At 41.0% G+C, this 23,081-nt stretch overlaps 1 protein-coding gene across 3 annotated transcripts in view; it reads left to right on the forward strand.

The window, feature by feature from the left end:
- Positions 1–23,081, forward strand: part of PTPRM (protein tyrosine phosphatase receptor type M) — a 779,193-nt gene that overhangs the window by 290,683 nt on the left and 465,429 nt on the right. For all 3 annotated transcript variants that reach the window (XM_058556689.1, XM_058556687.1, XM_058556688.1), the window contains exons 3-4: positions 2,898–3,169; positions 19,232–19,310. In XM_058556689.1, the coding sequence (XP_058412672.1) occupies positions 2,898–3,169; positions 19,232–19,310 (351 nt within the window). The remainder of the gene's footprint in view (positions 1–2,897; positions 3,170–19,231; positions 19,311–23,081) is intronic.

Here is a 23,081-nt window from a genome sequence, read left to right on the forward strand (position 1 = left end):
CATTACAGAAGCATGCCTTATTTATAAAACAGGCTGTATTCTGGCTCAAAAAGGGGAGAAAGGGAGAAAGGAGTATAAAAATTAGGATCATTTGAGTATTTGTAACTTAGAATACCAGGATTTCACCTCAACCTCAAAATAAAAATTTCTATATACTTTGGACAGCTCAAAAGCTGAGAGAGCATTTTGTGCTGGAATGGAGCACAGTGGAGTAAATATTGGAGGATGGACTGTGGAGTAAATATTGGAGGATGGACTGTGTAACTAGGAAAATAGTATTTTAGGAAACTCTGGTGATTTACTGTTTACTGAACAGTAATGGTAGAAAGTTACCCAGCTTATGGCACCATGTGAAAAGAGGCTCCTCTGTTTCAGTTTCATCCAGGCATCCAAACTAGACTTCATGTGATATGGGAAACGTGTACTTTTGCCGTCCTCTGCGTATTGCCAGTGTTTACCACCACTGGCTACCCAAGTTCAATTGATTGAAACACTGCAAGAAATACTATTCTTGGCAGTGTGGCAATACTGAAGGTTTTGGTGATTCAAACTTGGCCTGATGGCCGTGTCATGCCTCAACCCCATCAGTAAGAATGTACATTCTAGGGCCGGCCCCGTGGCTCAGCGGTTAAGTGTACGTGCTCCACTGCTGGCGGCCTGGGTTCGGATCCCGGGCGCGCACCGACGCACCGCTTCTCCGGCCATGCTGAGGCCGCGACCCACATACAGCAACTAGAAGGATGTGCAACTATGACATACAACTATCTACTGGGGCTTTGGGGGGAAAAATAAATAAATAAAATTAAAAAAAAAAAAAAAAGAATGTACATTCTAACTATGTTTTGGATAGCAGAGCCCCAAATGATAGAATATGGAATAAATCCACTTATATTTTAAGAGCAGAAAAGTACAATTTTAAACTCATGTTACAAACACCAACAGCCTGCTTTAGATTTGTGGTGGGATTGGTGAACCCTGTGCATTTTGAAGATTACTTTGCATTGTGTAGACTTGAGCTAACCCAAATTATTTCAGTGATATTCTCTTGACACCTGTTCCCTTTCTCTGACCCCAACTCGTTCATAAATCACATTTGCAGTTCTTCCTCATTGCTGGGATACATGCCCCATAGATAATCCTTACCTTGTGGCTTGGCTTTCATGTTTCCAGGTGCATAGCATTCATCTCTTGAAAAATTGCTCTATTTTCACATAGCTACTCTGATTTTCCTTCACTGTCATGAGGGGTTTGTTTTCTTCATGTATGCTCAAATGGCACGTGAAGCAACATGGGATACTGGAGTGTGACAATATGAGTAGTGGGCTGGAAACCCAGAGGATCACAGTTCTGGTCTTGCCACTAACTCATCCTAAAACCTGGGTAAGCTGCTTCCTAATTTCTCTGTGACTCAATTCCTATTTATCTTAAATGGCATTAATGCTAGCTCACCTCATATAAGGGCATGGTGAGGGTAACAGCCATAAGCAAACATTTTATAATATTGATCCCTTAACAAAAGCCTATTAATTTATAAAGGATATATCTACATTTATGTTTTTTATTTAGTCCTTATAATAATTTTCTGGGAAAGGTAGTCTTCTCATTTTGCTGTTTAGGAAATCACAGTTGGTAGACAAGATAAAAATTCCACACTTTTTCTAGCATTATGTATGCATGTTTATAGATATGTGTTGATGTGTACCAAAACACAAACTATATATACTGTACACACAAACATACATACACACACTACTGTGAAGATTGTGGTTCACAATCAGGGAAGTTTTCAAAAGAATACTCAATTGGAGTATTGAAGTCGTGAGTCCAACCTTACCTGAGGTAGTATTTTTTTTTTTTTTTACTCCAAATTTAGGTGTATTTCCCCCTTGGAGTTTCAATATATTTTTCCTCTCTGCTAAGGAGGACTTAGGATGTTTTCCCTTTCGTCATAGAACATTTTGCTTTTATCTTTCTTTATGTGATATATAAAATTCATACAATTTTTTTAGTTGCCTTTTTTGTTAATCTTAGACATGAGGAGGGCCCAAGTGACATCTCTGATGCCAGGGTATGGAAAGCTTGAATCCATGTGGAAATTCTTCAGCACTCATGGGTGGGTTAGTGCCATGGATGTGAAGATACTGAAAGCTCATAGAGTCTTCTGAGAAAGACCATCCTCCAATTTGCACAGCAAGTGCGTCACTGTGCTCAGTCATACCCCGTCATGAAAACACCTCCCCTGTCAGGGAGAAGTCGGTGGTCCCAGCAGTGGGCAGGAGTGGTGGTGCTGAACTGTAAGAGGATCATGTTATATGGACAACAAGGAGCATCCTGGGGCTAATCAAGTTTTCTAAGATTCCACAAACCACACCAATCTGTTATCTTTCTCTAGATTATATGAGAATCTTAATGTGGCTGTGATGACTAAATGGTGGTACTGTTATAGAATAGTGCTGTACAATAGAACTTTCTGAGATGATGGAAAGGTTCAATATCTGTGCTGCTCAATATGGTAGCAACTAGCCACATGTGGCTATTGAGCGCTTGAAATAGGGCTAGTGTGACTGAAGACCTAAACTTTTAATATCATGGAATTTAAATTATTTATTTTTAGATAGCCACATGTGGCTAGTGACTACCAGACTGATCAGTGCACGTCTGCAAATTATGCATATTTTTCCTTAGGAGACTAATTGCAACGACATCAAGGGAATTTTCCATTTGCTGATCTTGAGAACACTTTGGGGGTAAAAAGGTATGACAGAGATGGAACTTTTAAAACCTAAGTAAGATATGTGGAATTGCAGTGTCCACCCATGTAAATGATGGTGGCTTTTCAGAAATGACTGGAAAGTAGTGTTTCAGGTTGTGACTCTCCTTTGATTTTGTTTTTACAGGCTCTTTCATGTTGGTGAACACATCCGGGAGATCTGAGGGGCAGAGAGCCCACCTCCTCTTACCTCAGCTTAAAGAAAATGATACCCACTGCATTGATTTTCACTATTTTGTATCTAGCAAGAGTAATTCTGCTCCTGGGATACTCAATGTCTACGTGAAGGTCAATAATGGGCCTTTGGGGAATCCTATCTGGAATATATCTGGAGACCCGACACGAACGTGGAACAGGGCAGAGCTGGCCATTAGTACTTTTTGGCCTAACTTTTATCAGGTATGCTCTTTGATTTCATTTCACGTTTTGATGCATCCTCTAACTTCTAAAATTATGAATTGCTTTTATTAGTATAATCAAAGAAAGTATAAGAAGTGTTGGTATTTCTTTTATACCAATGTAAGGAAAGCTTATGCTATTTGATAGGGAGCGTATTAAGGCTTTGTTTGTTGTTACACAACCTTGAGAAATGAGTAAAAAATACCCTTCAAACTTGTTTATGCATACATTGCTTTAAGAAAATAAAAGCAGTAACCTGCAGCAGGGTAGGAAGTGCTATCTGCAAGAAAATTTTACTTTCTGTATTAAGTAAGCCATGTCTGACCCAGGGAGATAGCACTTGATTCTACAAGAAGCAGCCCCTTCTCCCGTGAGTGGATCTCAGGAGTAAATGAGTCATTCAGAAGGGAGCCCTCGTGAAGATCAGCTAGTGAGGTGCAGGTCCCTGCTCCCACCCTGTAAGCAATGGGAGGAAAATACCACATGTAGACTGAGTCCTTGTCGTGAAGGGGCTGCTGTCCTGTGATTTGGAATGTTCTGTTGAGACCCACTTGCCCACTTTGAGTTCTTGTCTGAAGTAAGTGAAGGGCGGAGGCCCAGGAGCAGTTAAGAAGTGGTAAAAAGCAATCCTGATGTCACATCCATCCTCTCAGAGAGTCTGCACCACAGAGCATCCTGCCTTGGGATCACAGGTGGGAAATTAGTGACAATGTCGTTTGGCACTCTTTGTCCTTTTGTCCACAACACCTTTAAAACATAACTGGCTGGGGCCGGCCCGGTGGCGCAAGCGGTTAAGTGCGCGCGCTCCGCTGCGGCGGCCCGGGGTTCGCTGGTTCGGATTCCGGGCGCGCACCGACGCACTGCTTGGCAAGCCATGCTGTGGCGGCGTCCCATATAAAGTGGAGGAAGATGGGCACAGATGTTAGCCCAGGGCCATCTTCCTCAGCAAAAAAAGAGGAGGATTGGCAGATGTTAGCACAGGGCTGATCTCCTCACAAAAAAAAAAAAAAAAAAACATAACTGGCTGTTAAGACTACTCCATTAATTTTAAGATAAGAGGATGCATTAAGAGGATTGCAATATTTTGCTTTTCTCTTTCTTAATTCCTTTGGCTCACTCAGGAGCCAACTGGAATACGTCTCCAAGATCATCTCTCATGTTGAATTGAGGTGTTCGGCTAGACTCAGGGAAGGGAAAACTGGGTCTTCTTGAGGGCTGCTTGTCATCTGAATGGCATGAACAGTACCAGGAATCCATCCTGTGGGTTTGGTGTTTATTAGGGAAGATGTACCAATCCCAATTCCTCTGTCCCTGGATATGATTGCGGGAAGAAAGGGGCTGTACGTTTCTTGCTTTATTTATCTTTGCAACCTCATAGCTACAGCAATTTCTGGTATGTAATAAATAAATGGAAGTGAAGAGGTAGTAAAAGCTTTGTTAGTCCACATGTAAATTGTTAAAATCTTTTTAGAGTACACTTCAGCAATACATTTTAAAAGTGTTAAAAATTTAGATATGTGTGAATTTAGCAATCTGCTTTAGGAATTCATCCAAAGGAAATAATAAAGAGTGGTTGCAAATAATTAACAAAGGATATTCCTGGCAGTTTATTTATAATAATGAAAAGTCAGAAGTAGTAGTAATCTCAACAATAGAGGATTAGTTAATTTATGCTACCACAGTACAAAAGTTCAATTTGCAACTATTAAGAATAATGTTATGGGGGACCTGCCCGGTGACGTAGTGGTTAAGTTCACGTGCTCTGCTTCAATGGTCCAGGGTTCGCGGGTTTGAAACCCGGGCGTGGACTGACATACCGGCCGCTCATCAAGCCATGCTGTGGCAGTATCCCACATACAAAATAGAGGAAGATGGGCACGGATGTTAGCTCAGAGGCAATCTTCCTCAGCGAAAAGAGGAAGATTGGCAATAGATGTTAGCTCATGGCCAATCCTCCTCTCACACACACACATAAAAAAGGAATAATGTTATGAAAGATCATTTAATGATGTATTTAAGCGTATGTTGTGAAGTGGAAAATATAAGTATAAAGCAATATGTTTAAATTGAATTTATATACAAAATATATATATAAAGGACTAAAATAAATGCTGAAATAAATATGTTAAAAAGTGGTATCTCCCCAGCTAGTGATTTGAATTTTTTTCTTTCTGCCATCTGTCGTATTCTAAATTTGCCCTCATGTACACATACTGTTTTTACTTATAAGGAAAAAAAGAGTAAAAACTCTTTTTTATTCCAGAGGGAAAATATCCTATTTAATGAATAACCTTTTTTATTAATGTATTCATAACCAATTATACGACTAGACGTGGTATAATTCAAACATATGGCCTCCAGGACAAAGTTTCTTCCTTCCTAGGGTTAAAATGGAAGCAGGGAAGTGGGTTTGGCTAAGCTAGGCTTCAGAGGGCTTTTTTTGTGGTGGACTAGGCTAAGAGGCTGAGTGTTTTTAGAAACTTCTTTTGGAGGAGACCTTCCAAAAGTAGAGCAGGCCTAGCTCTGTGAGGGCCCACTGCCCCTCTGGAACCTGCCCTGGGCTCCTCCTTAGTGTCCAGGCATCTGCTGGATCAATGCCAGTAGAACACACTCTAGACAGATCAGAAGGTATGTCCTGCTCACCTTTGCCCTGGTTTTCTGCTCTTTCATCTTAGTAGTGCCCACTGAAAACCTCTAGGAGTGAGCTTTCTTGGGACCCTTCACAGCCTCCAGAGCCCAATGCATTGGATTGGTTTTGACATTGTCTGCAATCCACATCTTACATTTTTATTTTGCCTTTGTTTTAGTCAGCTTGGGCTGTTATAACCAAATGCCACAGACTGGGTGACTTAAACAACAGACACTTATTTCTCAAGGTTCTGGAGACTGGGAAGTCCAAGGTCAAGGTACCTGCAGATTCCATTCTTGGTGAGGGTCGTCTTCCTGGCTTGTAGATGGCCACTTTCTCGTCTTCTCATGGTACACTCATATGTCTCTCATCCTCTTCTTATAAGGACACTAATCCCATTATGGGGGCTCCACCCTCATGACCTCATCTAAACCTAATTACCTCCCTAATGCTTCATCTCCAAATTCCCCCACATCAGGGGTTAGGGCTTCAACATATGAATTTGAGGGGGCAGAACATTCAATCCATAAAGCCTTTAACACACCTAGCTAGACAGTCAAAATTAAAGGAATAATTTAATTTAGAAACAGTCTTAGGAGACAAGCCTTTAAAAAGGAATTAACAAACTATATTAAAAGTAAGGTGGTCCTGTGTATCAGACCATTGTTATTTTCAATGAATTCTTACTTTCTTGAACATTTTGAATAAAATGTTTTGCCTTCCCAATTGTGAACCTCTGACCCTAACGCCCATGCCCTCCCACTTCCCACTGTGACCTCTCTCACATTACTGAGCAGTGCATGACTTACCAAATGGAATTGGAACTTAATTCCCTTTATAGCTTTTTGGTTCAATGGCTGATTCATTAGAAATAGCTTCAGACTTTGGATTTAAAGGTGGATTTGTAGAGATTCTTTAATATAGCATTGCTGAGTGTTTAAGAACCTGGTGATCAACATCTGTAAATGGTTTGGATCCCCTGAAAATGCACTTGTTCGTTCAATTCCTAAGCTCTCCAACCAAGCCTCAGCCTTTAAAGTTTTAACAGCACAGTTAAGGTTATACTTCCGTCTCTTTCCCCTTTATCTGCTGGGCAGTAAACACACTGAAGTCGTTACCCTAACAGTAACATAAGCTGTTAGGTAAATGGCACACTGTAGATGATACAAGAGAGATGTCAGCAGGAAACTCCCCAAAGGCTGAGCGATAGGCCTTAAAATTGCCACATAAGACCTGAATGATGTTTCCCAGTTTGGATGAGAAAGACAAGCTGTATTAACAGAGGTGAAGAAGAAGGAAAACACCTACCAGATCCTATTTCCACCCCTGGCCCAAGGTGTCAGCCTACCTGGAGACGATCAGAAAAATAAGTTGGCTGTGTTCAGACAGCATTGCCCCAGGTAGGGGCTTCCCAGCTGCTGCCTGCGGCCCCCAGCCCATGGGGCTAGCACACCCTTACTGAAGAGGTGGCTGTCATATCCTAATGCTCTTAAAAACATGCATCATGCACAAGACTGTCCCCTTTTGAATCAGTCTCCCAGATAGATTTCTCTATAATGAGATCTGTACTAGCCTGAGGATGTGAGCCTGTGTATGTGACTATTATATTTCTAATCACAAAATGTAAAAAATACTTTTCTGGTATCACATGTGCGTGCACGTGTGTGACATTTTCTTTTATGAACATGGTTTATAAAGGTCGATATACAAATGATGCATTACAGATTGGCTGTTTGAGAGCCCGACAGCTGAGGACAAGGTGATAGGGCATGGACATCTAAAGAAGGCGGTACCCTTGAGAGACCCTCTCTCAGTGCACAGACTTCCCCAGACATCACCTCTACGTTAGTGTTTAGGCTACAAGATACATTATAGAGATCTAAAAAATTAATGTAAAGTGAATGTATAATTGAAATACCAGTGTATTAAAATAGTTTATATTCATATAGTACTTTATTTCTATGAGATACTTTTCACACTTTATTAAGTAGTTTTGATATAATGTAAGATTGATGAATTAACTCTTTTAAAGGAATTTCCTATTATAATATTGTTTGAAAACAGGCAGCCTCATAGTGTAGTAAAAGAACGTATGCATAGGGTCCAACAGAACTGGATTTGAATATCCACCCTGTTTACTTGTAAGCTTGAGCAACTGATTTAAATGTGCTGAGCCTCACTTCCCTAGTTATGGGACTAAATATAAAGACTGTGCAGGGTGTGAAGATGAAAGCAAAAGAGCATTTGGGATGTGCTGACCTCTCAATAAATGGTGGTAGTTGACTGAGGTTAAGATTTGTGGACGACAGTAAAAAGAGAAAAAGCTACTAGTTGAGTGCTTTCCCCCTGCTAAGTTGCTCCTTCAGTGGGTTTAGTGGAATGGCAAAAGGTGTTCAATTAAAAAGCGTTCCGGGAACAAACCCTTTAGGGAAACATCAGGTGAAACGGAGTGAACAAGTTCCTTTCCACCAGAACATTCGAGGACTGCTATCATGCAAAAATGGGAGGTGAGGTTTCCTAGGGGTCTGGGTATCAGCCTTCGCTGGACTCTTTGACCTCATCTTGGGGAGCAAGTGCTCTGGGGAACATGATTGGGAACTGCTGTTCTGGGCTCCTTCCATCTGTCCTGTCCCTGACTCTCCTGTGCTTTTGTCAAGAATGTCCATTTCTCACTCAGTTTTGGCTGCAAAATACTAAGTCATTTTTCCTCTTGGTCAGAATCTGAGTCCTGTAGTAGTTGGAAAAGTGTTCTTGCCAAATTTTATGTAGCTTTTCCTATTTATAGGAGAATAGTATTCTATAGGTACAAATCTAATGGAAACGGGCACAGAATGCAGCTAATTGCAGGCTAATTACTGTTCCTTAAAACATAAATGGTCAAATATTTGGTGATTAACAGATATTTAATTCCTTAATTAATGTTTGTCCTGATTGCCGCGACTCAGAACCTGCCCTCTGTTGGGTGGTGCAGCGAGAGGTGTCTGCTGCCTGTCTTCAGGAGGGCACCTGGGCTCCTCTACCTGCGCCATTGGATGGAGACTTTGACTTCCTGCCAATTTAAGAATATTATTTTCCTCTCACAAGCACCCTCTCGCATTTTGTGCTGACTAAAAAGATTTCCTTTGATTCTGCTTCTTCCCCTTGTCTCTCCTCTCTCCTGTCCCCACAAGTTTCCAGAGGCCACCTCTCGATTTCCGTGGGTTCCTAACTGTGCATGCACCTAGAGAGGCCACTGCATCACACGCTCACTGCCTTTCTCCCCACTTTGGAATACAGCGATTCTGAATCCAGGCAGAGCCCAAGAAGGCAGTGATCTTGAATACAAATGGTTGCTTTGAAAAGAGAAAAATGCATCACCTGTGAAACCCCCTCCCGCATGCCTCTCAGTAAAGGGGTTGAGCTGGGGGTGGGTGGGCAGTGAGAGAGGGAATGTGAGGATAATGTTGTGGAATGATGAGAGTCTTTTTGTTTCTCTGGAGCCTCCCTGTAAAAACAAACAAGTTCCTTAGATGTACTGAAGTGTCCTGGAGAAGATGGAGAGTGGATTCCAGCTGAGCCCTGCTCTCAATTCTCTGTGCAGTGAGGACACAAAGCAGCTTGCACTTTGGGGGAGGCTAAACCAAGATTGACCCTCTACCAGTCTGACACCTTTCCTGGTAAATGAGGAACTGAGGGAATAGGAATGACTTGCTCTTTCCCATCTGTTCACGTTAAGCTCCAGCCTTGATTCCCTGGACGGCCACCTCAGTTTCTTTGCTTTGTTTGCCTTCAGCCCACTTATTTTACCGGGAAGTCATGGACGCCACCCTGAGTGGCAGCAGCTCCACATACGTTTGCTTCTGGAGACAGTGTTTTAGGTCTGAATAGGTGAGTGTTTTCCTAATTGTGTTCCACAAATGCCAGGCACGCGAAAAGGCATAAGTTGACCAAATGGGAAGAAGCCCTGATTTAAACAAAGTTGAACACATTCTGACCTGCAAGCCATTTCAGAGCCAGGGAGTGTTTCTGAATCTCCAGGAGGGACAAAGGTAGGTGCAGGTGCCCAGCTGGAGTTTGGGCTTTTGCAGAGCGTCTCTCAAGTCTGGTGTTCCCTGGAGCACTTGGGAAATACTGATATGTATCAGTGGAAAAATAGAACATTCCCTGACTCCATAAATTCCTTACCTTATCCCTTATTCCAAGTGTAGGACAATTGAGTTGCTTCATACCTCTAGGATGACGTAGGGAATTAGAGGTGGCAGTGAAATGGAACTCTGTCCCCAGCAGGAAAGCTATTCTAAGCGGTTGCTTCTGTCCTCTGCATTTTGTGCTTAAAAAAGGTGAACCGTATGTTTTAAGAAATCAGTAGGGACACACTAGGCTGGCACTTTCATGTGAACCCAGAGCTGCTTTAGGAAGTAGATCGATTCATGTGATGGTTTTCATCCTCAAAGATAATGTCTTTATTCATTTATTTTTAAAAACTTACCACATCTCTAAGTTTCATTCTCAGCTTGTGCTTATTATTTTCTGATCAAGGATAAGGACTTCCTCTGGGTTAACATCTTATCCTTCGCTGTGGTCGGTTGCTTCTTGCTTAACAGTGCCCTGCCTTATAACTTTCCTATTTTTTTCCTCGACCTTGATTTTCTTTTATATCCTGTTTATAGAGTGAGTATGTGAGCTATGATTAGAAAAGATTTGAAAAGAGCACTAGTCCTTTCAAAAGTGAAAGGGAAAACAAAAAGAAAAGTGAGGAAAGTTGTGTTTATTGGTAAAAAAAAAAAAAAAAACAGATGGTCCTTTAAGAATGACTTAAATGAATAGGGCTGACGGGGCACCGATAATTTGTGAATCTGGTCCCTTGAACTCCTTTAACTTTGGGAAAGTAGACTTTTTACTTTACTTTGATAACATGTCCATATAAACAAATGCTTCAATATTTTGTTCCTGATTTTTTAAGGTCACATAGTTTGTGGTTTTGCTTTGGCTCTTTATTATTACAGAAACTTTTCTTTTAGTGTATATGTTTTTGTTTTTTATTTAACTCATTTGGGAAAAAACATGACAACAACAGTATCTGTAAATGGGAATTATCTACTTTTGCTTTTTATATAAATCAAAACCAGAAAGGATCTACTAGGTTACGTGTGGGGGGACAGACATATACTATTTAATCCCCTTTGTTCTAGGGAATTGACAAATGACTTCCACCAACACCTTCTCTGCGGTGTTTGTGTTGGCAAGTAAACCCCTTTTCTGTGCTCACACGTAGTAAAGGAAAGTGGCAGCAGGGAAAGCTAATCTTGCTCTTCACTGAAGCAGGAGGATCGGATGCTGCAGTGTTAAACTGCGTCCTGTCTCCTGTTTGGCAGCAGCTGAAGGACAGCCTGATGTCAAACCCCTCACAGGCCAGCATCCAGGATGGCTTTTCATGAGCAAATGAAAGAGCACCTGTGAGGGGTTTACCCAGTTGTTTCCTACCTGAGAGCAAATGGCCTTTCCCAAAGGCTCCAGAGACTCTGGGCTTATGACATCTTGTCTCCTGAGATGTTATTTGTTGAGTGACTGAATGAATATTGATCCTCTCACTTCTACATTTCTGTACATCCTGTGACTGCAGATAATATCTGGGAACCATCAGCAAAATGAGTAGAGACTTCCCTATGCCCAGGCACTTTGATGGAAATGGGCACTCAGTGTGAATCCAAACACAGTCACACAGTTGACTCAGCCGTGGTCGTTCAGTTCTCTAAAGTCACCGGGAGCCCTGAGTGTGTGGGAATATGGGATTAGTCCTGCAAGCCGCTGGTCACATTTTCATCAACTGATCAATACGTAACCTTGTTTTAGGTGTGTTTATGTTAAATACATCTTATTTAATATATACTATTGATTCTTAACATTGAACTCAGGCAACAGCACTGTGGCTTGTGTCTGAATGAAACCTCTCTCACACATGTATTTTCTCTCTAAGGCACATCACAGCCTCGCACTTAGGAACACCAGACAGCACTTCAGCACTGCTTGGGGCCATTTTAAATAGCAACATCATCAATAGAAAGCACAAAAATGTGAAAAACGTGGCACTAAATAGACCGAGATAAGGGCACTTGTTTAGGTATGAGAAGTGAGAAGACGGCAGAGCATTACCTTGTTCCAGCTCAGCTGGGACGTGTGTGTTGGGCAACTCAAATTTTTGCTACTCTGTACATATCCACAAATGACCATGAAACCTGTGCAAATATTGATTTTGGGGTTTCAAATAAAGTAGTGAGTATGCAGATTCACTAAAGCAGAATCCGAGAATAACAAGGATTGGTTATATTTTCTGTTAAGCTAAATTCAAAAAAAAGGTGATGTAAAATTAAATTCTGTGCCGTGGCAAAATTATTCCCGAATAAGATAGTATGGCTCTGTGATTCCATCATACTGATCCACCACTTGAGCTTTCAACTTTTCAAATAATCACAATTTAGGCTGGGCTAGAGGGCAAAGACAGTTTTCCTAAAAATGTGTTTTGTTAAAAATAAACAATAAACATTTAGCTGAAATCTAGCTAATGCCAAAGAACATTATGTAGAATGAGATCTGAGGGTCAGTTTTTAACATAAAAGTGTTATCAATTCTCAGTAGTTCAGTTTCTTTATAGAAGATTTGACTTCTAAATGAGTTAGGTTTTATTTTATTTTTAATTTAATTTTATACAGTATTTTGAGGTCTATAAAGTAATTAATTTCTATGATTTTGTTTTGGTATATTGCCATTAGGCACTTTTTAAAAAATTTGGTAACAATACTATAAGCTTAAGTGGGTATTTACAACATCACCCGTGTAATATAATTGGAACAAGTCCAGCCAGGGAGAGGGTTTCTGTCTGCCGTTGCTGGAAAACAAGGCTCCCACATGAAGCACAGGCATATTGTATTCAGCTGTGACAAACTATTGCTATTGACACATGCTTTCTTGTTATCTAGAGTAATGACAGTGTGTTGGTGAGCCAAGAAGGAAAGTTTTCTCTTAAAGCAGGATGCCAGATAGTAAATATTTCAGGCTTTGCGGACCAGATGGTCTCTGCAGCGGCTACTCAGCTCTGCTGTTGTTGTGCAAGAGTCGCTGCAGACAGCACATAAATGAATGAGTGTGGCCGTGTTCCAGTACAACTTTATTTATGGATGTTGAAATTTGAATTCATATAATTCTCATTTATCACAAAATATTCTTCTTTTGAATTACTCCCACCATTGAAAACTATAAAAATGTCCTTAGCTTGTGGGCCATACAAAAACAGAGGTTGGTGCAGATTCGCCCCTTTGGCTGTGGTTTGCTGACTCTTGTCTTAAAATCTATATGTTAAACTATGTCAGATAACTGGTCCTTGCATCTACATTTCCAGGTCAAATAGGTGATTACTACATTTATTACTTAAATCTGGAAGTAAAAAATTTAGAACATATATAGATATATATCTATATATGCATTGAAAGACATATATGTCTGTGTGTGTGTATGCATGGTTGTGTGTTTCATATATACGTGCATGTATATATAGGTAGGTATATATATGTATATGTGTTGTACATATATAGTCTCACATATCTGCTAGTTAAGGCAATTTGGTAACATGCAAAGAGTTCAGACTTGGAAGTAAAATAGACCTAGAATTACACCCTCTCTCTACAGTGTACTAGTTGTGTGACCTCAGAAATATTAGCCTTTTTGAGTAAATTCTACTCGTTCCTAAAAGAAAGTTAATATTACCTGCTTCGTATGGTTGACTGGGAAAAATTAAATAATATATACGAAAGTTAACTGGGACATGGATATATGCAATATGGAAAAGTTTTTTGACTTACTGAATTTTTTAAAAGAAAAGACATGGTGTGGCTCCCTAAATAGAGCCGACCCTCACTCCTAATATGGATTTGCATTATATTCTGTTCTGTTTGATAAAAATAAACACAGCCACATGCCCAGATCAATTCGTTACCCCTTTCTGTTTTCTTTTTCCAGTGGTGCCCTGCTGTTCTCCTGCTGTTGCTTCCCCTGACCTTGATCTTTTTGATCCTAGATACTGGCATTTTCAGACGTTCCAGGGGCCCGCGCTGGGTTCTGCGTACACTTGTTATACTTCACTAGGGTGATACCTGTACCTTCAATAGAGTAGTCCGTTCTCTGACAAAAAGAAGGAAAAATATTTTTGCTTTTGAGGTTTTCTTGGTAAGGGTGCTGGCTAGAAAAAAGTACAAGATTGAAACTTGCCGGACAGCAAGAGTTCAAGACAAGGAAACTTTTTTATGGGATTCTAAATCTGTTTTTAAGAAACCTATTTAAGATAGGCCGCACCTTTTCAGCTGCATGTTTTAACCCTATTGTTTGTTGGAAGCAACGAAGTAAATCTCTTAATGGTCAGGAGTTAAAATCAAGTTAGGTCAATCTAAGATTGTTCTACAGCACCTAAATTCAGATGTCGTCATTTAATCGCGTTTCAATACAAATCATACCTCCTCTATAATTGTGGTATGTGTTGAAACCTTTCTATAGTGAATTATAAACTCGATGAAGCAGCTAATAAAACTTGTACTCATAAGTCTTTTGACTGAAATTACTAAGAAAGAGCTGGAAAATGGTCTTTTGAAAAACTTACTTCAATTTTTGGAAAGAAATCTTGAAGTTATTCCTTCAGACTTGTAACACATAATCCACTTTCTTATGGATAAAACCTAAATGTGTCATATAGAATTTTTATTTATATGTTGTATATAATATGTATGTGTGTGCACATGTGTGTGCAGACACACACACATAAACATATTATAAAGATTGTTTTTGTCTTTTTGTCTCTACAATGAGCTGTAAGTCAGTGCTGGAACCTGTGAGGTTCCAGAAGTTTACTCTCAGAGGTTTCTGATGAACTGAAAGGGGCACCCATTGTTTTCTTAGGGTATTATAATCAGTTACTGTCTGTCTTTGCTTTTTCGTATTCCAATGGGAGGATTGGGGGGAGCAAAGAAAGTTTCCGAAATAAGCATGTGTTTAATTCCCTGCTTGTGGCCTTGCTGGCCAGTGATCTTGCTGGGGACGTGGAGTGCGTCGGCTTGTTGCTGAGTCTCTCTCTGCCTCTGGTCTGGTAGGGACACCTGTGCGTCCTTGCTGGCATCTCTGAGTTTATGCCAGCAGGCTGAGAAACTGTGAGGAATGTCGTGTTGGCTGTATCATAGGCGTCCCGGGTGGTTGGTAAGGAGGAGGTGACAGTCCTGTGGTGGAGAAGGGTCACATTCCTGTGAGCTCCTTGCTCCCACCCGTCATCTGGCCACTGTTGTCGTATTCTGCTCTTTCATTGTCTTCTTATTTTCTCTCCAGCTGAAGCTTAAATTTCATAAAATGGTCTAATTTTTTTTGGTTCTCTCTAGAGCATGTAGTAAATATTCTACTAATATTTGGGCAGTAAGACTCAGAATCTTTGAGGGTAAAACTTTTGTGAGTCATAAATTCTGTTAATCTGATAGAAGATAAAACAGATTCAGAGAGTTGAAGGTGGCTTTTCCAGTCTCTGATTTCTTCGCCTCCTTCTTTTCCCTCCCCTTTTACTTGGTAGGGCCGTGGCCTGTGTTGGTTTAAATAAAATATTGTGCATTAAATTTACACGTCCACTTCAAAAATGGATCCACATGAGCATGTGTTGAATGTACACTGTATTCTCAGAGTCAATGCATCCCTTCAAAACGGAGGATTATCCCATTTTTATGAGAAGCTTCAGCTCTTGTAGTTGATAAAGTAAAATATAATTTTCTGTAAGAAGAAGGACAGTTTTGATGAGGAAAGGGGTCTTTATCTGTTCTGTTCCATGATATGCTCCAAGTGCTTATCACGGCACCTAGAATAGAGATGACACTCGTGGGAACCTTGAGTTGAACAAATGAATAAAAGGGAGGGGTGGGGGGAAGAAAGACACATGGAAGGAAGGAAGGATGGATGAACATTTCTGGGTTTGGCTTTCAAAATGTCTTTTTCATGGCCAGAGCGATGGTGTTCCTGGGTAGCCGGTAGTTGTGAGCATCAGTCTGTGCAGTGGCCACTCTGACCAGAGCAGCTGGGCAGTTCCTGCCCTGATTGCTGTTGCTGCCTCCCATGAGGCTGGATATGGCTGTTACCCAGGGGTCTGTTTGGAGGGCCTCTGGAAGGCTTTTTCCTATACTTGCTCTCAATGTTCATCTGCTTTTGTCCCCTCAATTGCTCTCCTATAGACATCAGTAAGAGAGAGAAATTAGCAAGATTCCATTGCAGGAATATCCGTGCATCTCTTTCTTTCTCTGTATCATCAGTGAAAAAAAATATTAAACTTATGAACAGGACAAAGTTTTGTTTCATTTCTGTTTTTCTGTTGGGCCTCTCCTCTCCCCTGTGTGTTTTGTATTTTAGTGTGGTAACATTATGACACGTTGTCCTCTAGTCTAGCAGGTGTTTCTGAGATGAATTCTTATCTAGGAAGCCCCCTGAGCTTTTCCATTTTGGGCTCTGCTGATTGCTTTCTCCATTTTTGCATCCACTGCGCAAACATAAATAATGCAGTCCTGTGGTTGAAGTGTTTGTTCAGACAGTGTGTCGTAGCGAAAATATCATGATATTGGAAATCAAAAAGACTGGGTTTTTAAGTTAGATTTACAATAGACTCATTGCATGTTCTTGGACAATAACTTTGTATCTACATCTCTTCGTTCTTAAATGTGAAATCCTTGAAGAATTTTCACATGAACTAATAAATAAGATAATGGAGTGGTAGCTGCCTGGTGGATGTAACATGTAATGTGCTTAATAAACGGTAACTTATAATGATTTTTTTAGATTGAAATTTTTATGAAGATAATTGTGGATTCATATGTAGTAGTAAGAAATAATACAGATTCTTGTGTACATGTTACCGAGTTTCTTCCGATGGTAACATTTTGCAAACCTGAAGTATACTATCAAAACCCGGATATTGACATTATTAAAATCTACAGAGCTTTTTCAGATTTCCCATTTTACTTGTACTTGTGCATGTGTGTGTATTTAGTTCTATACAGTTTTTTTCACCTTTTTTTATGGTAAAATACAAATAACATAAAATTTATTATCTTAACCATTTTTAAGTGTAAAGTTCAGTGGTATTGATTACATTCACATTGTTGTGTATCCATCACCACCATCCATCTCTAGAACTCTTTTCATCTTGTAAAACTGAACTCTGTACCCATTAAACAATAACTCCCCATTCCTCCTACCCCCTGCTCCTGGCACCCACCTCCTACTTTCTCTCTCTATGAACTTGACTACTCTAGATGCCTCACATAAGTGGAATCATACAATGTTTGCCCTTCTGTGACTGGCTTATTTCACTCAGCATAATGTCCTCTGAGTTCACCCATGTCATGGCACGTGTCATAATTCCCTTCATTTTTAAGGCTGAATAATAGTCCATTGTACATATATACCACATTTTGCTTATCCATTCCTCTGTCAGTGGAGACTTGGGTTGCTTCCATGTGTTAGCTGATGTGAGTGATGCTGCCCTGGGCTATACAGTTGTATTACCTGAGTACATTCGTGCATCCACCATCACAGTGGAGATCTTAAAAGGCCTACCATCACAGGGATTGCTCATGTTGGCCTTTTGTAACCACACCCATTTCCCCTGCCCCTTCTCCCTCCATCCCAACCTCTGGCAACCACTAATCTGTCCTTCATTTCTAAAATTTTGATATTACACGATGTTACATAAATGGAACCATATAGTATGAAATCTTTTGTGATTCACTCAGCTTTTTCACTCAGCGTAATTCTCTGGAGATTCGTCCAACTTGCTAGGTCTATCAACAGTTATTTCCTTTTTATTGCTGAGTAGTAGTCCATGCTATATATGTATCCCAGTCTGTTTAATCCTTTACCATTTGAATGACATCTGGGCTGTTTCCAGTTTTTGGCTAATATGAATAAATTTTCTCTAAACATTCATGTGCAGGTTTTTATATGAATGAAAATTTTCATTCCTCCAAGAGTTCAGTTGCTGGGTTGTGTTTTAAGACTTGTCTTCTTTGTATTACATGAGCTATGGTCTCCCTACTGATAGAGTTTCCTGCTGTGTGTAAATGGAGGTTTAAAATAATGTCATGCAGACCTTTTTAGTAATTGCCTGACAACAGACACCTTTAGACAGTCATATTAAGAAAATTGCGGGCTGGCCTGATGGCATAGCAGTTAAGTTCATGTGTTCCGCTTCGGCGGCCCTGGGTTCACAGGTTTGGATCCTGAGCGCAGGCCTGCTCACTGCTCATGAAGCCATGCTGAGGCAGTGTGCCACATAAAAGAGCTAGAAGGACCTACAACTAGGATATACAACTATGTACTGGGGCTTTGGGGAGAAAAAAGAAAAAAGAGGAAGATTGGCAACAGATGTTAGCTCAGGGCCACTCTTCCTCAAGAAAAAAAAGAGAGAAAATTGATAACCTTCTTACTGGTGGTTCTTTCTGCTTTGGCCTCAATTTCTCTTAAGTGGCTCCACCATCTCAAAAATATCATTCCTTCTGAGAACCTCAGAGCATGTTGCTCTTCTTCTCTTACCCTGTTTCTCCCATGATCAAGCAGTTGCTAAAGCCCTCTTGGGTTCATCACCACCTCAGAGATTTTTATATCATTCTTTTCTTAATTCATACCTCTGCCATACGAATTTCAGTTAGCATAGGCTCTTCTCTATTTTATTAATATGGTGTCCTTCCTGAAATCTCTGCCTTGTGAGTAGAGCCTCTGTAACTTGCTTACAGTTGACCTTTATAGCTGTAGGTCCCAGTTCTCCTCTTCATGGCGGTGGTCATGTCTGCCTCAGGGCTTTTGCACATGCTCTGGAAGGAGCCTTACCCCCTTCATACTGTTAGCTCATTCACATTCAGCTTTTAGCTCAAATGTCACCTCCTCATGGGAGGTCCTCTTGGTGTATGTTCTTCTAGTACCCTGTACTTCTCTTTCATAGCACTTATAGCAGTTTTTTAAATTTTAGTTGCATAAAACCTGGGGCCCCACGTGGTTCAGTCTGGTCATAGAGTCCCCTTAAAGGAGTTGACTAGAAAATACATTCTCATAAAGCAATTTAAATCTTAACATTGCCCCTGGTAAATGACTTTAAGCCTCTGTCTTCCAAATATCTGCTCTTAACCATGGTATCCCCCTTACCAGGGGAGTCCTTGAGGTAGGGTGCTATCTGACCCACCCATTCCCATTGACCTCCCTGGAAACTGGGTCTGGGTCTTATTTATTTTTTAGTCTTAGGATATGGAACATACTGGTAGATATTAAGTGCTCCATTAATGTTTGTCGGAAATACGAATGAATGAGTGAAATTACATGTCGTACATATAGGAGACATTCGGTAAAAGTTTGACAAAATGAGTGAATAATGTAAATCTCTCTCAATTTTCTAGGTGATTTTTGAAGTAATAACTTCTGGACATCAAGGCTACCTCGCTATCGATGAAGTGAAGGTGTTAGGACATCCATGTAGTAAGTGGCCTCGACTTTTAAGCATTTGGGTACATCGGCATGTTTACAGGGGCACTGCAACGTAATCTGTAATCTTTAGTCGCTGTGGGCACATTTACATTACAGATTAAGAGAAGGCACTAAAACCTGGGGAGACGTGGTCCTGCTGAGAGGGTTCCCTGGCAGGTCTTGGGGTGTTACTTTGCCCGCCCAGACGTCCAAAAAGCACATATTTTATGAGCATTGTCACTGCGTGTATCTGAGTATCTTTAAAATGAGCATGAGGAATGGGGACTAATGGGATAATTTGGTGTGCTCAAATAGCCTCGCAAAGATCTTTGGATTTCCTTCGTAAATGGTATCACAAGGTTGAACGTGGAGAATCTGTGTGTGTTGTTCCTGAGTTCAGTACGTTTCTGGCCTGATTTCAAAAAATATAGCCCCCAAATGGGGCAATATTGAATATAGGGATCTGTTGAATATAAGAAATCTACCTAAACCACCTGGGGACCCCAGAAATGGCCTGTTTTCATCTTTTAAAACTTAGTACAGGGGCCAGCGCAGTGGTTAAGTGCACACGCTCCGCTTTGGTGGCCCAGGGTTCGCAGGTTCGGATCCCGGGCGCACACTGACGCACAGCTTGTCAAGCCATGCTGTGGCGGTGTCCCATATAAAGTGGAGGAAGATGGGCACGGATGTTAGCCCAGGGCCATTCTTCCTCAGCAAAAAAGAGGAGTATTGACATCGGATATTAGCTCAGGGCTAATCATCCTCACAAAAAAAAAAAAAGGAAAATGAGTACAGTCATGTGCAGCATAACATTTTGGTCAATGATGGATCACATATATGACAGTGGTCCTATAAGGTCAGTACCATATAGCCTGGGTGTGCGATAGGCTACCCCATCTGGGTTTGTGTAAGTACACTCTATGATGTTCACACAACGACGAAATCACTTAGCAATGCATTTCTCAGAAAGTGTCCCCGTTGTTAAGTGAGGCATGACTGTACTTTAAAAAAAGTCCAGTGGATGATAAACACACACTTTTCTTTTTATCACGCAGTATGAACAACTATTAACAGTTTGTCATTTGCATCTGAACCTTTGTCCTTAAATCAATAAAATATTGCAGATTGCCAGTCCCGTTTCTCCCCTACCTCACCAGGGGCTACCACAGTGGGGAGCTTACTGTTGCTCCTCTCCATCTATGAGTTTCTGTCCACAATCAGCAGAAACTGACATAGCTGATTTCAGCAGAAAAGCTTTATATTGAAAAGGAATTGGGTGGCAAATAGAATCACTGGGAACATCAGTGATCTTGGCTCAGATAATGAGCAGGAACCAAAAGGGAGGCTCTGCAGCCAGAACCACAGTGAATGCTGTGCCAGAGGGGTCCTCCATGAGGACCCGGGTGCTGGAGCCCACTCCTCTGGCCACTTGACCCTTGCCACCAGTACCTGGACATTTGTCACTGTCTCTGTGCCTTCGCACCCTCTGCCTAGGCTCAAATGCCCGAGTGGGATTGTCAGGGTGGGCAAGCTAGACTTGTGCTCATCCCTCTGCCAGCAATTGGGGTGATGTAGGAAAGCAAGCTGTGGCTTTTTTAACTTCTCTTGCGGGACCCAGGCCTAGACTTTTACCAAGAAACACACAGTGGGGAATTTCCCAACCCAAAACAGGGCTCTGAGAGCTGAGCAACCAAAACACTGAAAATGTGTGAGTGTGCATGTGTGTGTGCATGTATGCACACTATGTTTCCCCTAATCACTATGTATTCATAAAAAGTAAGAGAGCAGTGTTTGCCTTTTGCAAATTCTAATGAATGGTATGGAGCTGTACACATGACTCCGTATTCTTTTCTCCCCCAACTTAGCATTACATTTTTTAGGTCATTCCATGATGCTCTATCGTATAAATACACGGCATTTTATTTTTCTATTCTTCTACGAACGTTTGATTTCCCTCCACTTTTTCTCTACGACAAACATTGCTGCAGTGAACACCATGTGTGCCTCTGGGTGCAGTGTTTGAGAGCCTCAGTAGGGTATGTTCTTAGAAGCAGAATTGCTGGGATGTAGGGTGGAAACATTTTTAGTTATACTAGGTGCTGCCCAATTGCTATGAAAAGTGTCTTAACTGGTTTATAGTCTCACCAGCAACGCATGGAAGTTTTATTTTCCCTATATCCTTTTGACAATCCAAAATTGATATTGTCAGACTTTAAATCTTTGATCATCTGAGGGATGGCAGCCTGCTGTATTTTTAGAGTCCCCAGCATTAAAGAGAAACTGGCTAGTTCATACCTTTCTGGTTCTCTGCTGATGATCCCTACCCAAATTCACGAGAGAATGGTTATAGCTACAATGATATTAGGAAGGTAAACACTTGCAGGAGTATCTCCACTTTTATTGTGTGGCTTGACTGGATCATGCGACACTCACTGTACTTGTTACAGAGAAGCCCTGTGCAGTTGTTATCTGACGAACGTGTCGTGGTGCACCAGTCAGACTCCATCCAGAGAAGTTTTGCTCTGAGATCTTTGTCTGGTGCTTGGAGCTCGCCACCGCCGCGGAGTTCAAGCATGGCAGTCGTCTTGTTCTTACTAAGGCAGACGTCACTTTTGTAGCGTGTTCCATTTGCCTTTTCTTCTTTCAGGAGCACCGGTGAGCTCAAGAAGAATTTCTTCCCCTTTTTTTCTGAAAAGGCAGGGAAACGAACAATGCTGTACCTAATTGGAACAGCAGGACAAATTTAGGATGTGGAATATAATTACCTGAGTTGGAACATGGCCAGATCCTTGGAGTAATAGCCTCAGGCTTGGAAAAGTGCCATGGGATCTTCTAATGTGCATAAATGTTCACAGCCTCTGAGTTACCTCTTACCAGGAGGTGAAAAATCAGACAATTGTACTGTATGCCCACTATGTCCTGGGCGCTCCCTCAGCACAAGGGAGCACAGCTCACCACAAGGCAGATGTCATTGCTGCCCTGGGTGCAGATGCCCTGGCCGAGGCCAACTTGGCTTGGGGCTTTCTTGTTCTCGGTTCCTTCTTGCACATCTGGCCAACAAAACAGCTCCTGAAGTGTAGCCCTCCCATTGCACAGGATTTGAGTCAGTGCCTTCAGTAAGACATCAAGACTTAATGCTTGTCCTCCTAACAGAGCCTTCCTGGAATGTGTCTCCTGCAGTTCTGTTCATTTCTTCCGAGCCCAGCTGCCCACGGCCATAGAAATGGTGATTATGTCCTCCCCTTGGGAGAATACCGGTGCTAATACCTAATTGGCTTTGCAAACTGCTGTTAGGAGACACAGAACTGCAAGACAGGCTCTGTTCCAAGGTGATGTATGATACGATGGCATTTTGAACTGTAAGCTTTAAATGGTTTTGATGATAGTCTTTCTGTATTTATTTTTTCCTGAAACTCACATGCAAATAAAGATTTTAAAGAAGGCAATAGTTTGATCTTAAAATGGAAAGCTTTACAGGTAATATTTTAAGGGATTTCCTATCAAGATTTCTAAATAATAATCAATTACTTTGAAACTTTGATGCTCATTAAATTTAAATCATAAAGGAGCATAAATATTTCATATCCAAAACTATGCTTTCTAAAATGATGCAAAACTGCTGAACTTACTTTCCTTCACTCTAAAGGCTCCTGTTTGGATTCACATAGGTTTATGAGTAGGCATTACAACATTTTTAAAAGTAGCTATTCTGTTAAGGGTATACAGTTGCTCATAAAATTGATTTTAATGTAGTGACAATAAGATGCAGTATCAGCTTGAAAT

This window comes from Diceros bicornis, chromosome 16 (assembly GCF_020826845.1).
Source record: "Diceros bicornis minor isolate mBicDic1 chromosome 16, mDicBic1.mat.cur, whole genome shotgun sequence".
NCBI classification, from domain to species: domain Eukaryota; kingdom Metazoa; phylum Chordata; class Mammalia; order Perissodactyla; family Rhinocerotidae; genus Diceros; species Diceros bicornis.